At 59.1% G+C, this 17,822-nt stretch overlaps 1 protein-coding gene across 3 annotated transcripts in view; it reads right to left on the bottom strand.

The window, feature by feature from the left end:
- Positions 1–797: 797 nt before the first annotated feature.
- Positions 798–17,822, bottom strand: part of PSTPIP1 (proline-serine-threonine phosphatase interacting protein 1) — a 41,576-nt gene continuing 24,551 nt past the window's right edge. For 2 of the 3 annotated variants that reach the window (XM_070268843.1, XM_005602895.4), the window contains 12 exons: positions 12,513–12,547; positions 12,148–12,254; positions 10,429–10,491; positions 9,685–9,783; positions 8,723–8,768; positions 7,596–7,675; positions 6,895–6,993; positions 5,679–5,775; positions 5,066–5,156; positions 2,517–2,572; positions 2,200–2,324; positions 798–1,104 (listed from right to left, as the gene is read on the bottom strand). In XM_070268843.1, coding sequence (XP_070124944.1) covers positions 973–1,104; positions 2,200–2,324; positions 2,517–2,572; positions 5,066–5,156; positions 5,679–5,775; positions 6,895–6,993; positions 7,596–7,675; positions 8,723–8,768; positions 9,685–9,783; positions 10,429–10,491; positions 12,148–12,254; positions 12,513–12,547 — 1,030 coding nt within the window. In that variant the 3' untranslated portion in view covers positions 798–972. The remainder of the gene's footprint in view (positions 1,105–2,199; positions 2,325–2,516; positions 2,573–5,065; positions 5,157–5,678; positions 5,776–6,894; positions 6,994–7,595; positions 7,676–8,722; positions 8,769–9,684; positions 9,784–10,428; positions 10,492–12,147; positions 12,255–12,512; positions 12,548–17,822) is intronic. The other variant, XM_070268839.1, reaches the window with a different exon arrangement.

Below are 17,822 nucleotides of genomic sequence, written 5' to 3'. Positions count from 1 at the left end.
CTGCACAGCCTTTGGTGTGGATGGAGCCTACCGTGTCTGGAGCAGGGCTTTGGCAGCTCTTGGCCAGCAGTAGGAGTTATGTTTCTGGGGCCTGGATCCAAAATGAGAAAGGCCTCAGAACATCAAGAACAGAAGAGGAGCTTGGCCACCTTGGTGCCCAGGGTCAGCCTGCATGGGCTCTGGAACCCCTGCCTGGCGGGGTGCGCCGTGTGTGAGAGGGAGGGACACAGGCAGCAGTGGCTTCCCTGGGCCCGAGCTGAGTCCGGGTGACAGCGAGAATCACTTGCCTCCACAAGCCTCTGAGCCTGTCTCCCCAGACTCCGTACCACAGCCTCTCCACCTCCAGCGGACCCATCGCCTACTTCCTGCCCCAGACTGAGTTTGGGGCATCCCCAGAATGTTCTAGGCGTTCCCACCTCCTCCCTGTGCTCACACACTTGCCCTGCCCTGATGCTCTTCACTGTTTCCTTGTGTCCTGTCTGCTGCTTCCCCCAGGAAGCCTTGTCCCCCATCCCAGCTCTCCTGAGCCCCTCCTCCTCACCCCCCCATCCTCCCAGACCCTTGTTGCCCTCTCCCATTTGCCTGCCTGTGAGTGTGTCTCCTTGGCAGTCTGTCAGTTCCCAGGGACCAGGGCAAGGCTCCTCACCAGCCCCACAAACCTTGGGACAGACCCAGCCGGGGCCTCAGTGACAACACTAGAAGTAGGTGAGCTCTGCTCTCCAGACTTCTCACTCCTTTTCCTCCTCTGAATTGAGCACTGGACATGGGGACAGGAAAAAGAAAAAAGGACCCTCACACCGAGGAGAAAAATGCACTCCTTTATTCTCTGTGGGAGTGACTGCCGGGGAATGGCCAGCACCTGTCCTGGAGGAGTAGGTCGGTCTCGGGGCCCCAGCAGGGCCAGGGCAGTGATGGGGGGCACTGTTGGCCCCATGAGCAGGGAAGGTCCAGGTTGGGGCTGCTGCCCCTTCCTCAGAGCTTCTCCAGGTAGGAACCGGGGACAAAGCCACGCTGCCCATTCCGTTCCACTGTCCACCAGCCATCCTCCCCTTCCAGGATGACCTCCAGGATGTCCCCTGCAGAGATGTCCAGCTCGTCGGAATTCTGGGCAACAGAATGAGAGCACATCAGGCTGAGGGGCCTGCTGGGAGGGCTCTGACAGGGCATTACCCCACCCCAGGCAGTAAATGTGAGCTTGTCTCCCAGGTGGGCCCTCAGCTGAGATATGCCCAGCCTCCTCGGGCTTCAGAACAAGGCCACTCTGGGCCGGGCCAGCCCTTAGAGACATAGAGGATGTGGGGTGCCCTGTGGGACTCAGCCTTCTGTTCTCCCCAGTTTGTCATTGTAGGCCTCCCACAACTTGGGACTTTTTCCCTGTTTCACCTCCCTGCTGCTCCCTTCTCCCTCCCTGCTCCAGACACACAGCGACCTTAGCAAGTCAGTGGTCAGGTGTGCTCACCATGCCCGAAGCCCAAGGGTGCGCGCTCACTCCAGGCTCACTGCGCACAGCCTGCCCCTCTCCTGGGAGCTCCCCTGTACTTCCCCAGCCCTGTTACCACCATCATACAAGCACACCATCATTCTGCCCTGTCTTTCCTGCCAGGGACCAGCTCTGGGAGTCAGTGCAGCTCAGGGCACAGCCTGCCTAGCCCCAAGGGGATGTTTGGGCTCAGTCCAGGTGGATCTGGGGTCTGGCTCTGCATCCCTCACTTCAAAGCAGGGAGCAGACTGGACTCTGGGGATCTTAGCACAGCTGCCCTGTGGCTCCTTGACCAACCCTCTCTCCGTGGACCTCAGAAAATCAACCCCAGCACAGCTGTGGGACCCATTCTGGCTATGCCTTGTTCTTGGCACCCATGGCCATGGAGAACAAGGCCCAAACCTGAGGGTCCTGCAGGTAGCTCCAGGTGCTGTCAGCCTGCCTGCACCTGGGCACATGCACACACACACACACACATACACACGCCTGTGTCTGCCTAGAGACCACGTGGGTGCAGGTGAACAGACTGGGCAGACACAGGCCCTGGTACCCATTCATCAACATTTGCTATGCAGATATGCACTGAGCCCCTCCCAAATGCTGGGACACATTCTAAGGACACATACCCTAGCACACTCACAGTGCACTTGCCTACGTGTGAACACACACTTGGGCATATCTGTGCCCTCCTGCGAGGGAGAGGAGGGCGAGGGCCTCACCTGGGCCGTGTAGTCATAGAGTGCCCTGTAGTCTTGGGTTGGCAGGGTAGGAGGTCCTGGCGCCTCCTGTACCGCGATGGTGGCATAGACACCCTCATTCCGATTAGGGGTCGGGGTCAGGGTCTCTGTGGAGGCCGAGAGCAAGGTGAGGCCTGGAGCCTGCCCCTTTCAAAGGACAGTGGTCCCTGGAGGCCCCCCTGGCATGGAGCTCCCCCAGACTTGGCTCAGCCTCTTCCCATTCCCTGCCCCAAGCTGTTGGAGGGCCCATTTGTGCCATATAGGTGTCCTCTCCTTACCCCCACATTACCCCCAGTTACCTGCAGACGCTGACACTGATGCAGTCTTGGGACTTCCATGCAGCAGCCCGGAGAACCTGGGGACAGGGAGGAAAGCAAGTAGGTCCTGGAGGGAGGGGGGTGAGGCAGGGAGCCCTCACAGCTCCAGGGCTGGGCTGCCTCTAGCCTCCAGGTGAGGATGTGATTTAGGGGGTGCCCCTCAGGCGTGAGGGCTCCCCAGAGAGTAGGCCCAGTGGGCTTTCCTTCCCCAGCAGTGCCTCTCAGTCCCTTGCACTTTGGACCTCTTCTCAGCACCTGTTTCCTGCAGGGCCTGGCACCCACCAGGCTCCTGCTCCAGCCTCCTCCTAACAGCCTTCCCCACCGGGCAGGAGAATGAGCTGTCCTTAGAGCTTGGCCCCCTTAGACCCTTACCTGCCAGGGCCCAGCCAGCTCTCCTCCCCACGGTCCCACAGGGACCCGGCCAGTCTCGCCACTCCAGGACCATGCAAAGTGGGGTCCCCCATGTACATGTGAGTTGCAGGAGGCAGTGCTGGGCTAATCCACCCCGTCCCCTACGCCTGGCTCAGGCCTGGACTTAGCCAGAGTCATGAAGATTCGTTGAATAGAGAAAAGAATGGAATAAGCAAGAGGCAGCCACTGAGGGACTAGTGGAGAGCAGATGGGGTCACCCCATGAAGCAGCCAGTGCTAAGGGCTAAATAAGTAGAGGCTGCTGTGACAAGCCTGCCTCAGGAAAGTCTTCCTGCTGGGCTCAAGCTGTCTTGAAAGACTCAGCTTTAACAGGCAGAGACTGGGGTGCAAGGCATTGCTGGTGAATGGGAGGGGGGGTGCAAAGGTGCAGGTGGAATAGTTTGGGGAGTGGAGTGGACCAGCTTGGGGTGTGTGGGAGACAAGACTGGAATGGGTACTGAGCCAGACCCAAGGGGCCGTGACAAGGGGCTGGGCTGTGACTTGGGCCTGTGAGAGGCTGCCCTGCAGTGCCAGGTGAGACACGAGGGGCCTCTCCCACGGGCAAGACAGTCTAGGCCTCTTCGCCATGCCAAACACACACACTCACAGAGTTTGTGGAGCTGAGGGCCCAGGAGGACACACAAGCCCAGGATGGGAGCACATGGACATGTAAGTGTGGACCTGGACACATGAAGAAGCCTAACCCTAACACAGGCCATGCAGACATAGCACCTATGACATGCTCCTGCCCCATGGACAGCAGAGGGCAGGGTCAAAGCCCCAGGGCTGTGGCTGGCAGGAGCAGAGCTTCCTGAGGCCGCTGTGCGCCCTGCCCCACTGCCCTGTTTCCCCAGATTTGTCTACACTTGCAATTCCAATTCCTCCCTCCACTCACTTCCCAGCCACTGCCCCCTGCCCCTCCCCAACCCTGCCTGGCTTCTGGCTGCCCCGACACAGTGTCCCCTGCCCATCCCCTCCAGCAGCCAGGCCTCCTCCACCCAATGGGATCTCTCTCTCTCCTTTACTTTTTTCCTCGTGGGGCACCCCTTTCCTTTCTTGACACTGCTCTTCCGGCTAGTTGTTGAAATGACCACCTGTGCTGAGATCCAGGTCCTCCCCAGATTTTGTTAAGACTGAGAGTGTGAATGCCTTCCTCTGGGGTCATCGCTTGCTCAAGGTTCTCAGAGGGGCATCCTGTGCTCTCTGCTCTGAGGGCTGGTGGTTCTCACGAGCCTGTCTCCCAGGAGACATGCTGCAGGGTGGCTCCAGGGGCTCCTGAGGCCTTGGAAATGAGCTGTCCTCGGAGAGCTGGGAGCTCTGTCAACCCCACCCTCAGCCACCTTCCAAAGGCAGGCCCTTCCCTGCACTAGGTCAGATGGAGAGAGGAGGTCACAGAGACCTCACGATGTGAGCGGGCCACAGGTACCATATGAAACCCACGGATGCTCCTAGATGCCCACAGATGGGGCACCTGACCCCCTCAGGGACCTGGCTGCTGGAGGGCTCCCTGAGCAGGCTACGGTGTTCCCACTGGGCTGTCACCATTGTCACCCAAGGCCTGAACCAGGAGGGTCCTTAGGTTCTGAGTTTGACCCCAACACTCAGGGGTTCTGGACCTAGAGAAGGTGCATGACTTGTGCAGGTGACACACTGAGACATGCCACTACGGCCCTGGCACTGCCGCAGCCAGACCAGTGAAGGGGCCCTGGAAAGGCCTGGAGAATTCTCCAAGAGTACTGGCTGCAGGGCCTGCTCCTATGCCCTGATCCCATGCCAGTGGGAGAGTGTCGCTACTGCAACCTGAAGGTCCAGGGCACTAACCCAGACTAGCAGCAGGGCCCAAGGGACAAGCCAGCCTGGGGCCTCCCCGGAGCTCTGAACACAGTGAAAGTGGGTGTGCTTATTTGTTTAATGCCTGGGTGCCCTTGCGCTGAGCGTGTCATGAGGCTAGATTGAGCCTGTCTTGTCCCAGAAGAGTACCCAGCACCTAAACACGGTACCAGGCACACAGTAGGTACTCAGTAAATGTGTGTGCAAGAGTCAGTTGCAGGAGGAGAGGCTGGCCCAGCTTCCTGGCACTCCCCACCTGGCCCCAGCCTCTGCATCCATCGGGTGCCTCACCTCTTTATCATACCGCAAGATGGCTGGACGCCAGGGCTGCTGGATGCCGGGGCCACCTCCCGGTCGTAGTAGTTCTGGTAGGGCACCGGAGCTGCAGGCAGCAGGCCCATGAGGCCAGGGTTGGTGAGGGCAGAGCGGGGAGGACCTGTGCCACCTGACACCCCAACCTGCCCCCATCCAGAGACTCAGACTGGGGCCCACCCTAGTACTTGGGGAGGGGGCCTCTCTTGCTTCCATGACAGACCCCACTGTGGGTACCACCAAGACCAAATAGTCCAGACTCATGATTTGGTGGCACCAAAGAGGCTGGGGGTGGGGCTCTGAGGAGGCTCCCCACTTGTACTCCCCATCATCTCCCCCTTCTGAGTGTATAGCATTCTTAATCTCTGCTCATCGTTGGCCTCGGAGGAGGCCGCAGACCAGGGACCCAGCCAAGGGACTGCACTGTCGACCCTTTCCCCGGGGTCTGACCAATGGTCCTCTGCCCAGAAGCGAGCTGTGAGCCCCCACAGCCCTGTCCTGGCGGTTGAGGCTCAGAGAACCCAGGGCCAGGCCTTCCAGGGACAGGCAGGCCTGGACCCAGAGGCTGAGTTGCCTGCGGGCTGGGCCTCACCCGGGGGCTCCGTGCCCGTGCTTTTGGCCTGGATGAAGCTGTCAATGTCGGTGTCCACACTGCAGCCTTCCAGTGTCACTCGCACCTCCTCGTAGAGCTGGGGACAGGATAGAGCAGAGGTTGAGGGGCCGAGCCTCCATGCCCCCTCGCCAAAGCCCTGCCCCTCTGTGGGTCTGAACTCCAGCTAGGGTCCCCCACTCCACCGGCCTCCTCCCAGCCTCATGTGCACAGCTCAGCGCCTGTATTCAGGGGCCTTGAGATGTAGCTGCCCCAGGCCTGCCTGAGGGGTCCGAGCCCTGGCTGACAGCCTCTCTTGTTTCCTGAACACCTACTGGACACAAGGTCCATGCAAGGGACTTACCACACTCCTGTTCTCTGAGGTAGACACTATTTCCTAATTTTATAGATGAGGAAACTCAGAGAAGGAAAGGGACTTGCCCAAGGTCACAGAGCGAGGACTTGATGCAGCGAGGCTTTGGCTCCAGTAGGAGAGGATCCAGAGCCCACATTCCTTCCTCTGCCACAAGGAGGCCACCAGGTGGGCTTGAGTCATTTGGGGGAAAAGAAACCCCAAAACCCCACAGCCCATGGGCAGAAGGGGTCAGGCAGTGGGCATTGCGGAGTCAGGGCTGCCTCAAGAAAGCGTTCATGGCTCTAGGGCTGCATTAACAGAGGTCGGGGCCCCTGGCGGGGAGGTGGCAGCCCCTGTCTGCTGGGGAGGACCCACAGCCCACCCGGCACGTAGAGTTCAGTAAGGGGAACCAGGACACCCCCAAGATATCTGCTGGGCAGAGCAGGAACTGCACCTCAGCCCCTGGGAGCGCCAGACCTGGAGCGGGGCAGCCCAGGGTCCTCCAGCCTCTCGGCAAACCTCTGAGGGGCTGTGTCCACCTACCTTCCCAACCCCAGCAGAGGGAGCAGGTGCTCCGTGCTCTGAGAGCAGAGGCAAGGACCTCAGAGCAGGATGCTCCAAGAGGGCAAAGCCAGGGTCACCACAAACGCACAGGCTTCCAGCCAGAGGGGCCATGGCTCAGAGGGGTGAGCTCCCTGTCCTTGGGGCCCTGGGACCAAGGCCAAGTGCTGAGGTCGGAGACCCCTGGAGCCAGGGCTTGGACCACAGAGGACCAGGTGTTTGCTGATGGACTCAGACCTGGCGTGCTGCTGCCTGGAGGCCACCCTCTCCTCACACACTCCCTCCCCCCACCCTCAGTCCCACCTCGTCATCCTTGACGCACTGCATGGAGAGCTGGTTGCAGTGTACCCACAGGGCGTTGCGGAGGATGGTCAGCCGGTCAAACTCCTGCAGCTGGAAGGCCTGGGGGTGGTGGGAGGGAGGTGAGAAATGAGGAGGGCCAGCCCAGGTGGGCCTCACTCACAGTTCAGCTATGGCTGACCAGCCAAACCCCTCTGCAGACAGCCAAGTCTAAGGGAGAGACCCTTCCTGGGGGTCCCCGCCCCCACCTCTGGCCCACCCCTGAGGTTCTGGGAAGGGAGGTTGAGCTGCCTGTGGGGTTCCTGCCCCCACTCTCCCTCCAGGCTCCACTACACACTGGAGAAGGCCCTGGGGGTGACAGAAGAGGAGCGCTGGACCTGGAGTCCTGACGCCTGTCTCCCAGGCCATCCATCAGTAGGGCCCGGCAAAGCCATGGGCTTTGTCAGAGTCTCAGTTTTGGCTTCAGCAAAATGGGTAAAGGATGCCTGTCTGCACAAAGGGACCCAGGGCACCAAGCCGGGAGGGAACAGCCAGGGCAAGGCCCCAGCACAGGGCCTGGGGAGTGAGCAGACGCATGAAGGGAGGAAGGGGTGCTGCCTTTCCCCACCACTGCCTCGCTGCCCCCAGGGAGCAGCTGCAGCAGGGACGGTGACCTTTCCCACTTTGCGGCTGGGGACCCAGAGGCCCAGCTGGGGCTCACGCACCTCGCAGGTGGTCCGGTGCTCTTGCTCCCACTCGCCTCGCACCTTCTCCAGCTGCTCGACGCTCTGCCTGTACACCCGTTCTGGAAGGCCAGTGGCATAGACAGCTTCCCACAGCCCCACCCCTGGGCTCCTGTGGTGCCCCTGCCCAGGGTGCCCTCCTCCTCCCTAGAGATACCTACCCTGGCTGCTGGTGCCTCATCTAAACACTAGTCAGGGCCACCCACTCTGGGACTGCTCTTTTTGAGGGAACTCTCAGCTCCCCACCATGCTCTGAGCTGGCCGGGGCTGGAGGAGAGCCTCGTACACCGGGGGCCAGAGTCCAGGCATCTTGCCATCCCCAGGTCCCCCCATCTCACTTTCTAGAGGGGAAACTGAGGCTCAGGGCGGCACTGAAGGATGGGTGGAGAGAGCGTCGGGAGCTGTTGGGCTGGCAACCCAGCAGGCTTGGGCCATGACCTCCATCCCCAGATCTCTGGGGCTCATCTGTCCCCCAGCCAAGGGGGCAGCTGGGTCCTGGGAAAGGCAGAGTCGAAGAGAGAGCCTTCCCAGGGGAAGGGAGCGAGGGTGAGTGCTCTGTCCTAGGAGGTGTGCCAGCAGGGACAAGGGGTATTGGGGGGTTCTGGCATCAGGCAAAGGATAGAGGAGACAGAGGCCCAGGGACAGCAGTGTATGTGCATGTGTGTGTCAATGTATGTATGAATGATACATATGTATATATGAGTGGGTCTGTCTCCCATGATTGTGGCTGTGAAAGTCCTGGGCTCTAGAGCCAGATGGCCTGGATTTGAATGCAGTCACCACCACTTATTGGCTGTGTGACCTTCGGCAAATTACTTAACCTCTCTGTGCCTCAGTTTCCTCATCTCTTAAAAAAGGTGATAATAATAGCAGGCATCTCATAGGATTGTTCTGCAGATTAGTTAAGACATGAAAAGCTCCAAGAACAGTCTTGGCAAATGAGAGAAAATGAATGTTTTTACTTAACTTGCATAAGTATGGAAGTGAGAGTGATGAGCATGTGACTCCGTGTCATCGTGTGTGAGTATGTGTGCCCCCAGGAAGTGTGTGGTGGTGGAAGGACTTTCCAGGCCCCACCTGCAGTCTGAGGAAGCGGGCTGGCGCCGTACCTGCCTCTGTGGCTGAGTCCTTGCACTGCTTGGCTTTGTTCTGGCTCTGAGGAGACAGAGGGAAGGAGCACTGAGCGCTGGCACGACCGGCCCCGTCCTCGGGCTCCTAGCCTCCCTGGGCAGTTCGGAGGGGACTCTGTCACAGTCTCCCTAGCCACCCAGGGCCTCACTCAGGAGCCAGCTGTGGGCGCATTCCATCATTCCCTCCAGCCTCACCCCACAGAGGACCACAGGCTGGTTCCAGTGAAAAAAGAATAAAAACAGAAACTCACAGCCCATGCAGATAACCTGAAAGATAGATGTTGAGACAGAGGGACAGATGGAGACCAGGGCCAGGCCCTAACGCCCCACATGGCCCCTGCTGGACCCACTGGCTGGGACTTGGGCTCTCGTCCCTGACTTGCTGCCCCCAACCCACCCTCAGGCCCCGACCCTCTCTAGGCCTCAGGTTCCTCGTCTGTGCAGTGGGCAAAATGTGTTCTTGGGCCTGGTGGCTCTGAGACCTCTGGCCCAGAGGCCAGAGCAGGCAAGACCTGGGTTTGGATCCTTTCTCTGAGACCTGACTCTGAGACCTTGGACAAGTCACTCACCATCTCTGGGCCTCAGTTTCCTCTCTGTGATATGGGCCTACTGGTCCCTTCTCCCAGGGTTGTGTGAGGGTTAGTGTCTGCTCTCATTGCCCTGTGAGCTCTGGGCCTGGGCCGCAGGACCCTGCTCTGAGGAATGGGTCCTTGGGTGCAGTCTGGAGACGGCAAAGGGGATAGGCTGACCCTGTCTGTCTTTGCCCTGAGATTCTAGGAAACCCACTTCACAGACAGGGAGACTGAGCTTCAGAGAGGGGTGACCAGCCAGCATGTCCCAGATGCAGATCTTGCCTTGGGGTGCCTGAAGCACCCCTTCCCTGTCTCCCCGCCCTGCCCCAGCCCTGGGTGACAGCACATGGCCTCAGTGGCCCTACACACCTTCTCCACCTGCTTCTGCTGGCCATTGGCACTAATGCGCTCGAAGGCCTGCTCGGCGTCATCCGCGTCCCGGCACTTCTGCTCGTATGTCTTCTTGGACTGGGAGTGTGGAGACATGTGACTTAGGTGCCCCAGAGGGAGGCTCCCTGAGCCCAGCCTCCCTTCTCCCTGTTAGGGGGCTGTGGGTGGAGTGGGGACCTCCCCACCTGGGATAGGGATCTGGGGTCCAGCATGGAGATGGAGAATGGAGTCTGGTTCCCAGGCCCCTTCCCACTGGGGACAGTACAGCCCTGCCATGGCCTTGGCCTCTTCAGAGGTGTGGTCACATCAAACCAGTAGCAGTTCGCTGAAAATGCTATGTACCCTCATGATGCCAGCCTTTGCACGTGCTGTCCCCTCTTGTGGAACCCTCTGTCTCCTTCTCCCTCAGTGTCCTAGGGGACACAGCTCAGAGGTCCCTTCTTCGTCCACCCCTGGAGTCCTCAACGGACAGTGTGACCATCATATGGACCACTGTCTGGGACTGACCACCTGCCCATCAGTCAGGAGCCCCCAAACAGCAGGGTCTGGGCCAATCCGTGTGGGGCCTTGGCATCCAGTGCAGCCCCGAGCACCCACCAGGCTGCCGTGGGTGTTGCTGGGTGGAGGTCTGAGGCAAGCCCTGTCCCAGGGGCCCAGCCCAGGGCTGCTGGGGCCCACATGCTGAGCCCTGCCACCCCCCCAGGCCCAAGACCTTGCACTCACTTCCATGGCCTTCTTGTAGAGTGACAGCTTGCTCTTCTGGACACGGTCCATGACAGCCTCGTACTGCAGGGGACACGAGGCTCTGAGCTGGGGGCCGTGGCCTCAGGATGCTCCCCTAGGCCAAGAGGACGGGGAGTCCCTGGGATGAGGCACAGCATGCCCTCCTGGCTCTGAAGGGGGCAGTGACAAGACGCCCCCCTCTCCCACAGCCTACTTTTTCACAGTCACCACTAGGAGCAGAAAGCTAGAGAAGCCTGGGGCATGGATCTGCCCATCATGTCCTCTCTGGGCAGACCCAGCCAGGACTTGGTCTCTAGCCAAGGAATACCCAACCCAGATGCATGTGTGCTCATGCACACACACACACACAATTCCATGACACACACAGAGAAGTACACACTAACAGGCCCCCACACTCCCACTGCTCACATTTGCACATACAGGCCTTCATGTGCACACTAACAGAGCACCCACAGACACTACTCACGAGTGCACACAAGCACACTCTCCCTTGTCCCCCTTGCACAGCTACAGGCCTGTTTGCACAGGTGAACACACACACACCAAACTTAGTCATGGCCACATGCAGGCACACGGGGCCACTGCACCCACCGTGCCTCCCAAGCCCCTTGTTCAGATAGAGAGGATGAGACTCCGCCTGGACAGAGATTGGGCACAAGTTATGAGGAGAATGAAAAGGAAGCGTCCCTCGTGTTGTCAATGGAGCCGTTGTGTGCTGGGGCTCTCACTGGGCCCCTCCCAGCAAGCTGCCTCGTCACACACAAACACACTGAGACACAGGCTCATGCTCAGATGTCTGCACACATGTGCCATGTTCTGCGCACACACATGTACTCCCCATACGCACGTGTGCACATACATGCCCAGGCAGACTTTCCGCACACTACATCTCAGCTCTCTGCTTGTGGGGGCTCTGGCTACTCTGGGGAAGGCATCACTCCATCCAGAGCAGCTTTTGCAGACATCACAGCCCGTCTGGCCACAGGAGAGCTCAAAATAGCCAGCCCAGGGCCTTGCTGCCACAGCAGGTGCTCTGCACTCTGCACGCAAGGCCCAGCTAAGAGCGGTACCTGCTCTAGCACCTCAAGGCTGGGCCGGCTTCTGGGGCTGGCTTTGGGGACCTACTGTCTGTTCGGGAACCCAAATTTAGATCCTGAAAGTCTGAGCCCAGCTAGCCAATGGGCAGCAGGAACGGCAGCCACGCTGAATTTCTGTGGTCAGAGCCTCTAGTCAGAGCTGCTGCCCTGTCTTTGAAGACTGAGGGGGGCCTGATTCTGGGCTGCGTCCCCAGAGCTTGGGAGGTGGACATAAGTGTCCCATCCTGCAAGAGGGAAACTGAAGTGCAGAGAGGGGAAGCAGCTTGGCCAGGACACCTACGTCCAGTCTGGTCCAACCATGAGCTGGCGCTGTCTTCCCCTTCACAGTTCAGTTTCCATTTTCAAGTCTTTGGACAGTTTACAACGATCCTTCCTCTCCAAGCAAGAAGTGTTTCTGTGTGCTGGCCTCTCCCACCCTATCTCCCTGTCTCCCACCCTCTGCCCATACCCTTCCCCTCCTCCTTCAAATCGCCCTCACCTCCAAGCCAGGGGCACAGCCCCTCACCCTCCTTCAGCTCCGTCAGGAGGGTCCATCCTCCACCCCCTCCACAGCGACCATGACCACCTCCCCCCGAGGGCCCACCCCTAGCACCCGCCTCACCTTCTTCCTCTGCTCCTTCTGCCTCTCACGGAACTCCTCGAGGCTCCGCAGCTCCTCTCGCAGGGCCAGGGCCAGCTGGATATGGGAGCTGCCCACGTTCTCCATTTCTGGGGGCAGAGTAAGGATGCCAGTCCCCAATATCAGACGTGATGGGCCTCGGCCACCCACACACACCCCTGCCTGGACAAGCCCAGCTCCCACCCCACACCTCGTCTTCTGTCATCCACCAATCCTCCACCAGCCTCGCAGCCCTGTGTACAGCCTGAGCTCCTGGCGAGAATCCATCCACCCCATCTACGGGAATATGGGTGCTCCCAGAAGGTCCTCTCACCCTGCAGCCTGGGGTGGGGGACAGTTGGACTTACGTTGCTTCAGGGAGTCAAAAGAGGCCCTGAGGGAGCTGCAAAACAGAAAGGCCAGGGTCAACAGGAGGAGCACAGTGGAGCCTGAAGTCCCAGCTGACTTTTATTTTGCTGAGAGGGCCCTAGGTCACTCACACATACTGACCTAGACCCAAGGGACCCTCTAGCCAGACAATTGGGACCGTCCACTGACAGCCCTAGTTGGGATTTCCAGAAGGCAAAGCTCTCTCTTTGGAAATTACAAAGCAATTAAACCTCCCCACTTGGCAGAATCTGCTGGCTTCTGTGTCTTCAGGGCCCTCCCTCCCTGAAGCCTCTCGCCCCAGTCCTCTCCCCAATTCAGAATGAGCCGAAAGATGGCAGGGTTCAGACTCAGCCAGAGGACATTTTGGAGGAAGCTGGATGGGGGCTGAGAGAGTGGGCAAGCAGGAGAGGAGAGATGTGGGGACCTTAGGACAGAACAAACAGTATGTAGAGGTGAGGACAGCAAGAGGCCAAAGGCCTCCCTGGCTCCTGGCTGGGTGGCTGGGTGGGCAGTGGTGACACCTCTGAGACGGGGGCCCAGGAGGGAAGATGAGGAGTCTACTTTAGGGTGCATGAGCTTGGGATGCCTGAGAGAACCCAGCAGGAATCAGGAGGCAGCAGGGTGGTCAGTCCGGAGCAGAGAGGCAGGCACTGTCCACTCCAGGGCAGGCGCCAGTAGAGGGGGAAGGAAAGAGGCTGGCCCAGGGCATGGGAGGTGGAGTGTGACACCCGAGGGTAGAGTTGCCAGATGGAGCAAATGAAAACACAAGACACCCAGTTAAGTTCGAATTTCAGGTAAACAACAAATACTTTTGAGTATAAGTACGCCCCATGTAATATTTGGAACACACATTTAAAAAGTATTTGTTATTTATCTGAAAGTCGCGTTCAGCTGGGCATTCTGTATTTTACCTGGCTGCTTTGCCAAGAAGGCTCACCCCCAGAGCCATGGGCGGAGTTGAGGTCTGAGCAAAGGCCTTGGAGCCCCACCAAGACCCAGTCCTGTCTGCTGATCAGCAATGGGGCACCAGGAAGCAGAGTGCTCCTTGGGTCAGAAACAGGACCAATGGGCGAGAGAGCCTCTCCCTAGGCCCATCAGCTCCCCAACCTGGCAGAGAAGGGAGGTGACTCGGAATCCCAGCAGAACCTGGGCAAGGGCTTCCTGCTCTGAACTCCCACATGCATTGGAAGCAGACCCTTGAGCCAGACAGCCTGGGTTTAATCCAGGCTCTGCCACTCACTCTGTGTGACCTAGGGCAAGTTACCTAACTGCTTTGTGTCTCAGTTTCCCCTTCTATAAAATGGGGATAATAGTACAAACGGGATAGTTGTCAGGATTGAATGGATTTACGTGTGTAAACCACCTCTATCAGGACTTGGTTGCTGTGCAGCCCTCCCCTGAGCCCACCTCTGCACATCCCAACCAATCCCGGGGGGTCCCCTGGGCTCCTGAGCCTGACCTGAGCACTACCTCCAAAGTGCCCCACCTAGGAGCTTACCACCTGCGTGCCTCCTGTTATTGGAAACTCGCACTGGATTTGCCTTCAGGTGGGGTCCTCCTGAGGCAGCCTCATAGGTAGGCCCCCTACCCCTCTCCCTGCAGCCTGTGTGGCCAGGAGGAGCAGATCTGTGTTCCCAAGCAACCGTGAGTGTGTGAGGGGTGCCAGGGCCTGTGCCCCAGCATGGGCCCAGGGGTGCCACGACACCAGGCGCGCAGAGACGGTGGGTGAAGGCTGCAGACTGGCCCCGAGGCGAGACTGGTCCACACTCGGGTAAGGTTCTCTGCCTGCGTTTGCAGCCCCCCCTCAACCAAGGAAATAAAATACGCTGCGGCTCCCTCCTCACCGGGGCGCCTGAGGAGCCGCAGTAATCGAGGCAGACAGGGAAACAGGCCGGAGCGTGGCCAGGCTTGCTGGGGTCACACAGAGGTGCTGGAGCAGCGCGAGGTCCAGTTGCTGGCCACATCCTGCTGCTGCCCTTCGCCCAGCCGGCTCTCCGCTCCCCTCCGCGCCCCTCGCCGCCTCTCTGCCGAGCAGTGCGCCTGCCCCCTGGTGGCCACATCGTCGCATGACGCCCAGCAGCAACAGCCCGGGACTCCTGCCCTCCCGCCTGCGTCTCCCGAAACCTTGCCAGGCAGGCTTCGAAGGGGCCTCCTTCCTCCCATTGGACAGTTAGGGAGACTGAGGCCAAGCAGGAGCAACAACCTGGCAGGACCCGCCTGGATCCAGGCCTAGAGGAGAACTGTGGGGGTCTAGTCAAGGCCAGACCCCTTGCCCTAAACTAAGTGGATCTCAAAATGTGGTCCCTACACCAGCAGCATCAGGACCACCTGGGAGCTTGTTAGAGAGGCAGATTCTCAGGCCCCACCCCAGTCCTTGTGAAGCCGGAGCTCGGAGGGAGGGCCGGCACACTGTTTTAACAAGCCTCCACGTGCTGCTGATGTACGTTCATCAAACGTTAGCCCAGCTGGCCTAAGTGATCTAAGCCTCGCAGTTCTGCTAGGGAGCATGCATCATCGTCCCCGTTCCACGGTTGAGAAAACAAGGTTCAGAGAAGTGAAGAAGCTGACTCATGGCCACACAGCTGGTGAGAGGCGGAACCAGGTGAGGCCTGGTCAAGGCCTGCCTTCTGCTTCTTACCAGAGGGCAGAGAGGGGTGACTGCCGGGGGACCCACCTGCCCTGGGTGGGGGTCAGGATTCTTCTCTGACAGAATTAACCCCTTGCCAGTGGCTACACCTCCAATCCCTCTCCTTCCCCACACACTCATCTCCTGCCTCAGTCTCCCCAGTCGTGGTTAGAGCATCTCTGGGCTCAGCACAGCCTCCCCCACAGCCCTCACCTACGGCCCCCGTGGGCCCCCAGCTCCTTCATGACCACATCCTGCCCAGACCCCTCCCAGCCCTTGGGCCTGCACCCCCGCTGCCTGCTCCTCACCTCCTTCTGGACCTCACATCTCACAGACACCTCAGAGTGTCCAAAACTGGACTTGGTGCCCCACAAACCTGCTCCCCCTGCAGGGCTCCCCTCTCATCAAAAGCAGCACCCTCTACCTGGTTATGCCACCTGGAAACCCAGGAGCTGTCCTTGGCTCCATCCTCTCCCTCCACCTGCACTACCTTCTTTTTTACCTCCTAAATCTCCTGTCTGTCCTCCTCTCACTGCCATCACCTAGCCCCTGCCCCAACACCTCTATCCCCCTAGCTGCACTTCCCACCTATTAGCCCTGTTTTCTGCCCGCCAGTCATCTGGCCACCCACCAGTTCCTTCTATATGCCATATTTCTTCTTGCCTCAGGGTCTTTGCACATGCTAATTCCCCATGCGCAGCATCTTTGCCTGGCTTCCTCTTCTGTCCCTTCTGAGCACTTACCCCTGCTGTTACCTTGGGCTGATGCATTCAGCGTCTGTCACCTCACTGAACTGTGAGCCACATGAACAGGGTCAGTGCCTGGTTCTCCTCCCCAATTTCCCCAGGATCATAGCCCAGAACGACAAACTCAACACTGGATACATACCAAGGCCTTTCTCAACTCCAAACCCACCTGTGCCCCACTCTCCTTGGCCCATGGCCTCAGGTCCTTCCTCCCAGGCCTGGAATGGCTATGAGGAGTCACAGCCTTTGGGAGCAGCTGGTCCTTCTCCCCACCCCCACTGGATGCTGGGAGCCCCTGCCTGAGCCCACTGCACTGCCAGGTGGACATTCAGCTTCTGTTCCCACCTGGGGACAGCCCTGATGGCGACAAAGTCTGTGCTTACCTTAGGCTCCCATTTGCCCCCACGAGCTTGCTGGGCCTTGGGGGCTGCATGGATGGGGGTGCTTGCTCTGTGTGGGACAGCTGGACAGGGTTGTGAGCTCTGACTGCTCCAGGTCCCTTGCCCACTCACCTCTGGGCTGAAGACCCTCCTGTCCCAGCCCCACCTGTTCCCTGTGCTGGCACCTTCAGGCCGTCACAGTTCTGCTCACATGACAGGGCCTGGGACACCACCTCTTTCTTGGCCTTAGACTTTCAAGGAAGCAGCCACAGCTATGGGTGAGGGGACCTCAACTTTTCCCAGGACCAGAGACAGCCCACTGGGGGTCAGCAAAGACTCTTCCCAGGTAAATGCTTTAAGCTCATCTTATGGAGGATTTGGGGACCATTTAAAGTCTTTCTCTGCCCGTAAGACCCAGAAAAGATGGTTTCTCCTAGCTTTTCTGTCACTCCTGTGTTCCTCCACACTTGCCACTCGGAAACTGTCCCCAAGATCTCCCTGAGCTCTCCTTTATTGTGTCTCCATCACACGTCAAGGATAAGGCCCCCATGCAGACCTCTACACCCTGTTATCAGTCACCAGTGACCTCATGTGTAACTCATCTTATTGCCTATCTTGACTTGGCTCTTAGGATGCTCAACCTGAAATTCTGTGCTCAAACACGGTCTAAATTTCCAATGTAAACTTTCCTTCTGTACTCTCCCCACCAGGCACCACCTCATGTCCCTGCTTTGGCATCCCCACCCCCGCCCACGCTCTGGCCAGCAGCCTCCTGCCTCCTAGCTGACAGGAGCCGACTCCTCTCGCCTCCCTGTGCTGGAAGCTGGGCCTGAAGTGAGCTGTTATCAGAGGGCGCCTGATGGGAGGAGGGCTCGCCTCTCTCCCTTCAACATCCTTAGCGATGTCTTCATTCTCTGAGGTCAAAGAAAGATGACGAAAAAAAATCTCTTCTGACAGGAAAACCACAGCATTTTAGGCTGACAAGTGGGGGTGAGGCAGGGATGTGAGGACGTGAGGACTCAAACCTACACCGCTTGGGGGTCTGTCCTTGCTTGTGGTAACCACAGAGGGGCTTCCAGGAAGCTGGCCCCAGCCCTGCCCGCCTTGATGCCCCTTCATTTCTGAAGCCATGCCCCGTGCAGCTTCCAGGAGCGTGCAGCACCCTAGCTCCCCAGCTGGGGTGGGATGAGCAAGAGCAGGAGGAGGAAGTGACAGCTTTCAGGGGGGTGGTATTTCAGGCAGACCTCGAAGGATGGTTTGGACCGGGCAGGGGAGGAAAGGGGACAACAGCCCGAGCCAAGGCCCGGAGGTTGGAAGGGAGAGTCCGACAAGCTTTCTGCAGGCCTGGAGGTGTGGTTGAGGTGTGCCCACCTAAAGCTATCTGTAAGATGCATTGAAAGGGTCAGTGCCTGGTTCTCCTCCCCAATTTCCCCAGGATCATAGCCCAGAACGACAAACTCAACACTGGATACATACCAAGGCCTTTCTCAACTCCAAACCCACCTGTGCCCCACTCTCCTTGGCCCATGGCCTCAG

The sequence above is a fragment of the Equus caballus genome, chromosome 1, assembly GCF_041296265.1.
Source record: "Equus caballus isolate H_3958 breed thoroughbred chromosome 1, TB-T2T, whole genome shotgun sequence".
NCBI classification, from domain to species: Eukaryota; Metazoa; Chordata; class Mammalia; order Perissodactyla; family Equidae; genus Equus; species Equus caballus.
The sequence above is the reverse complement of the archived record's forward strand: the minus strand, read 5'-3'. Positions and strand labels throughout refer to the sequence as shown.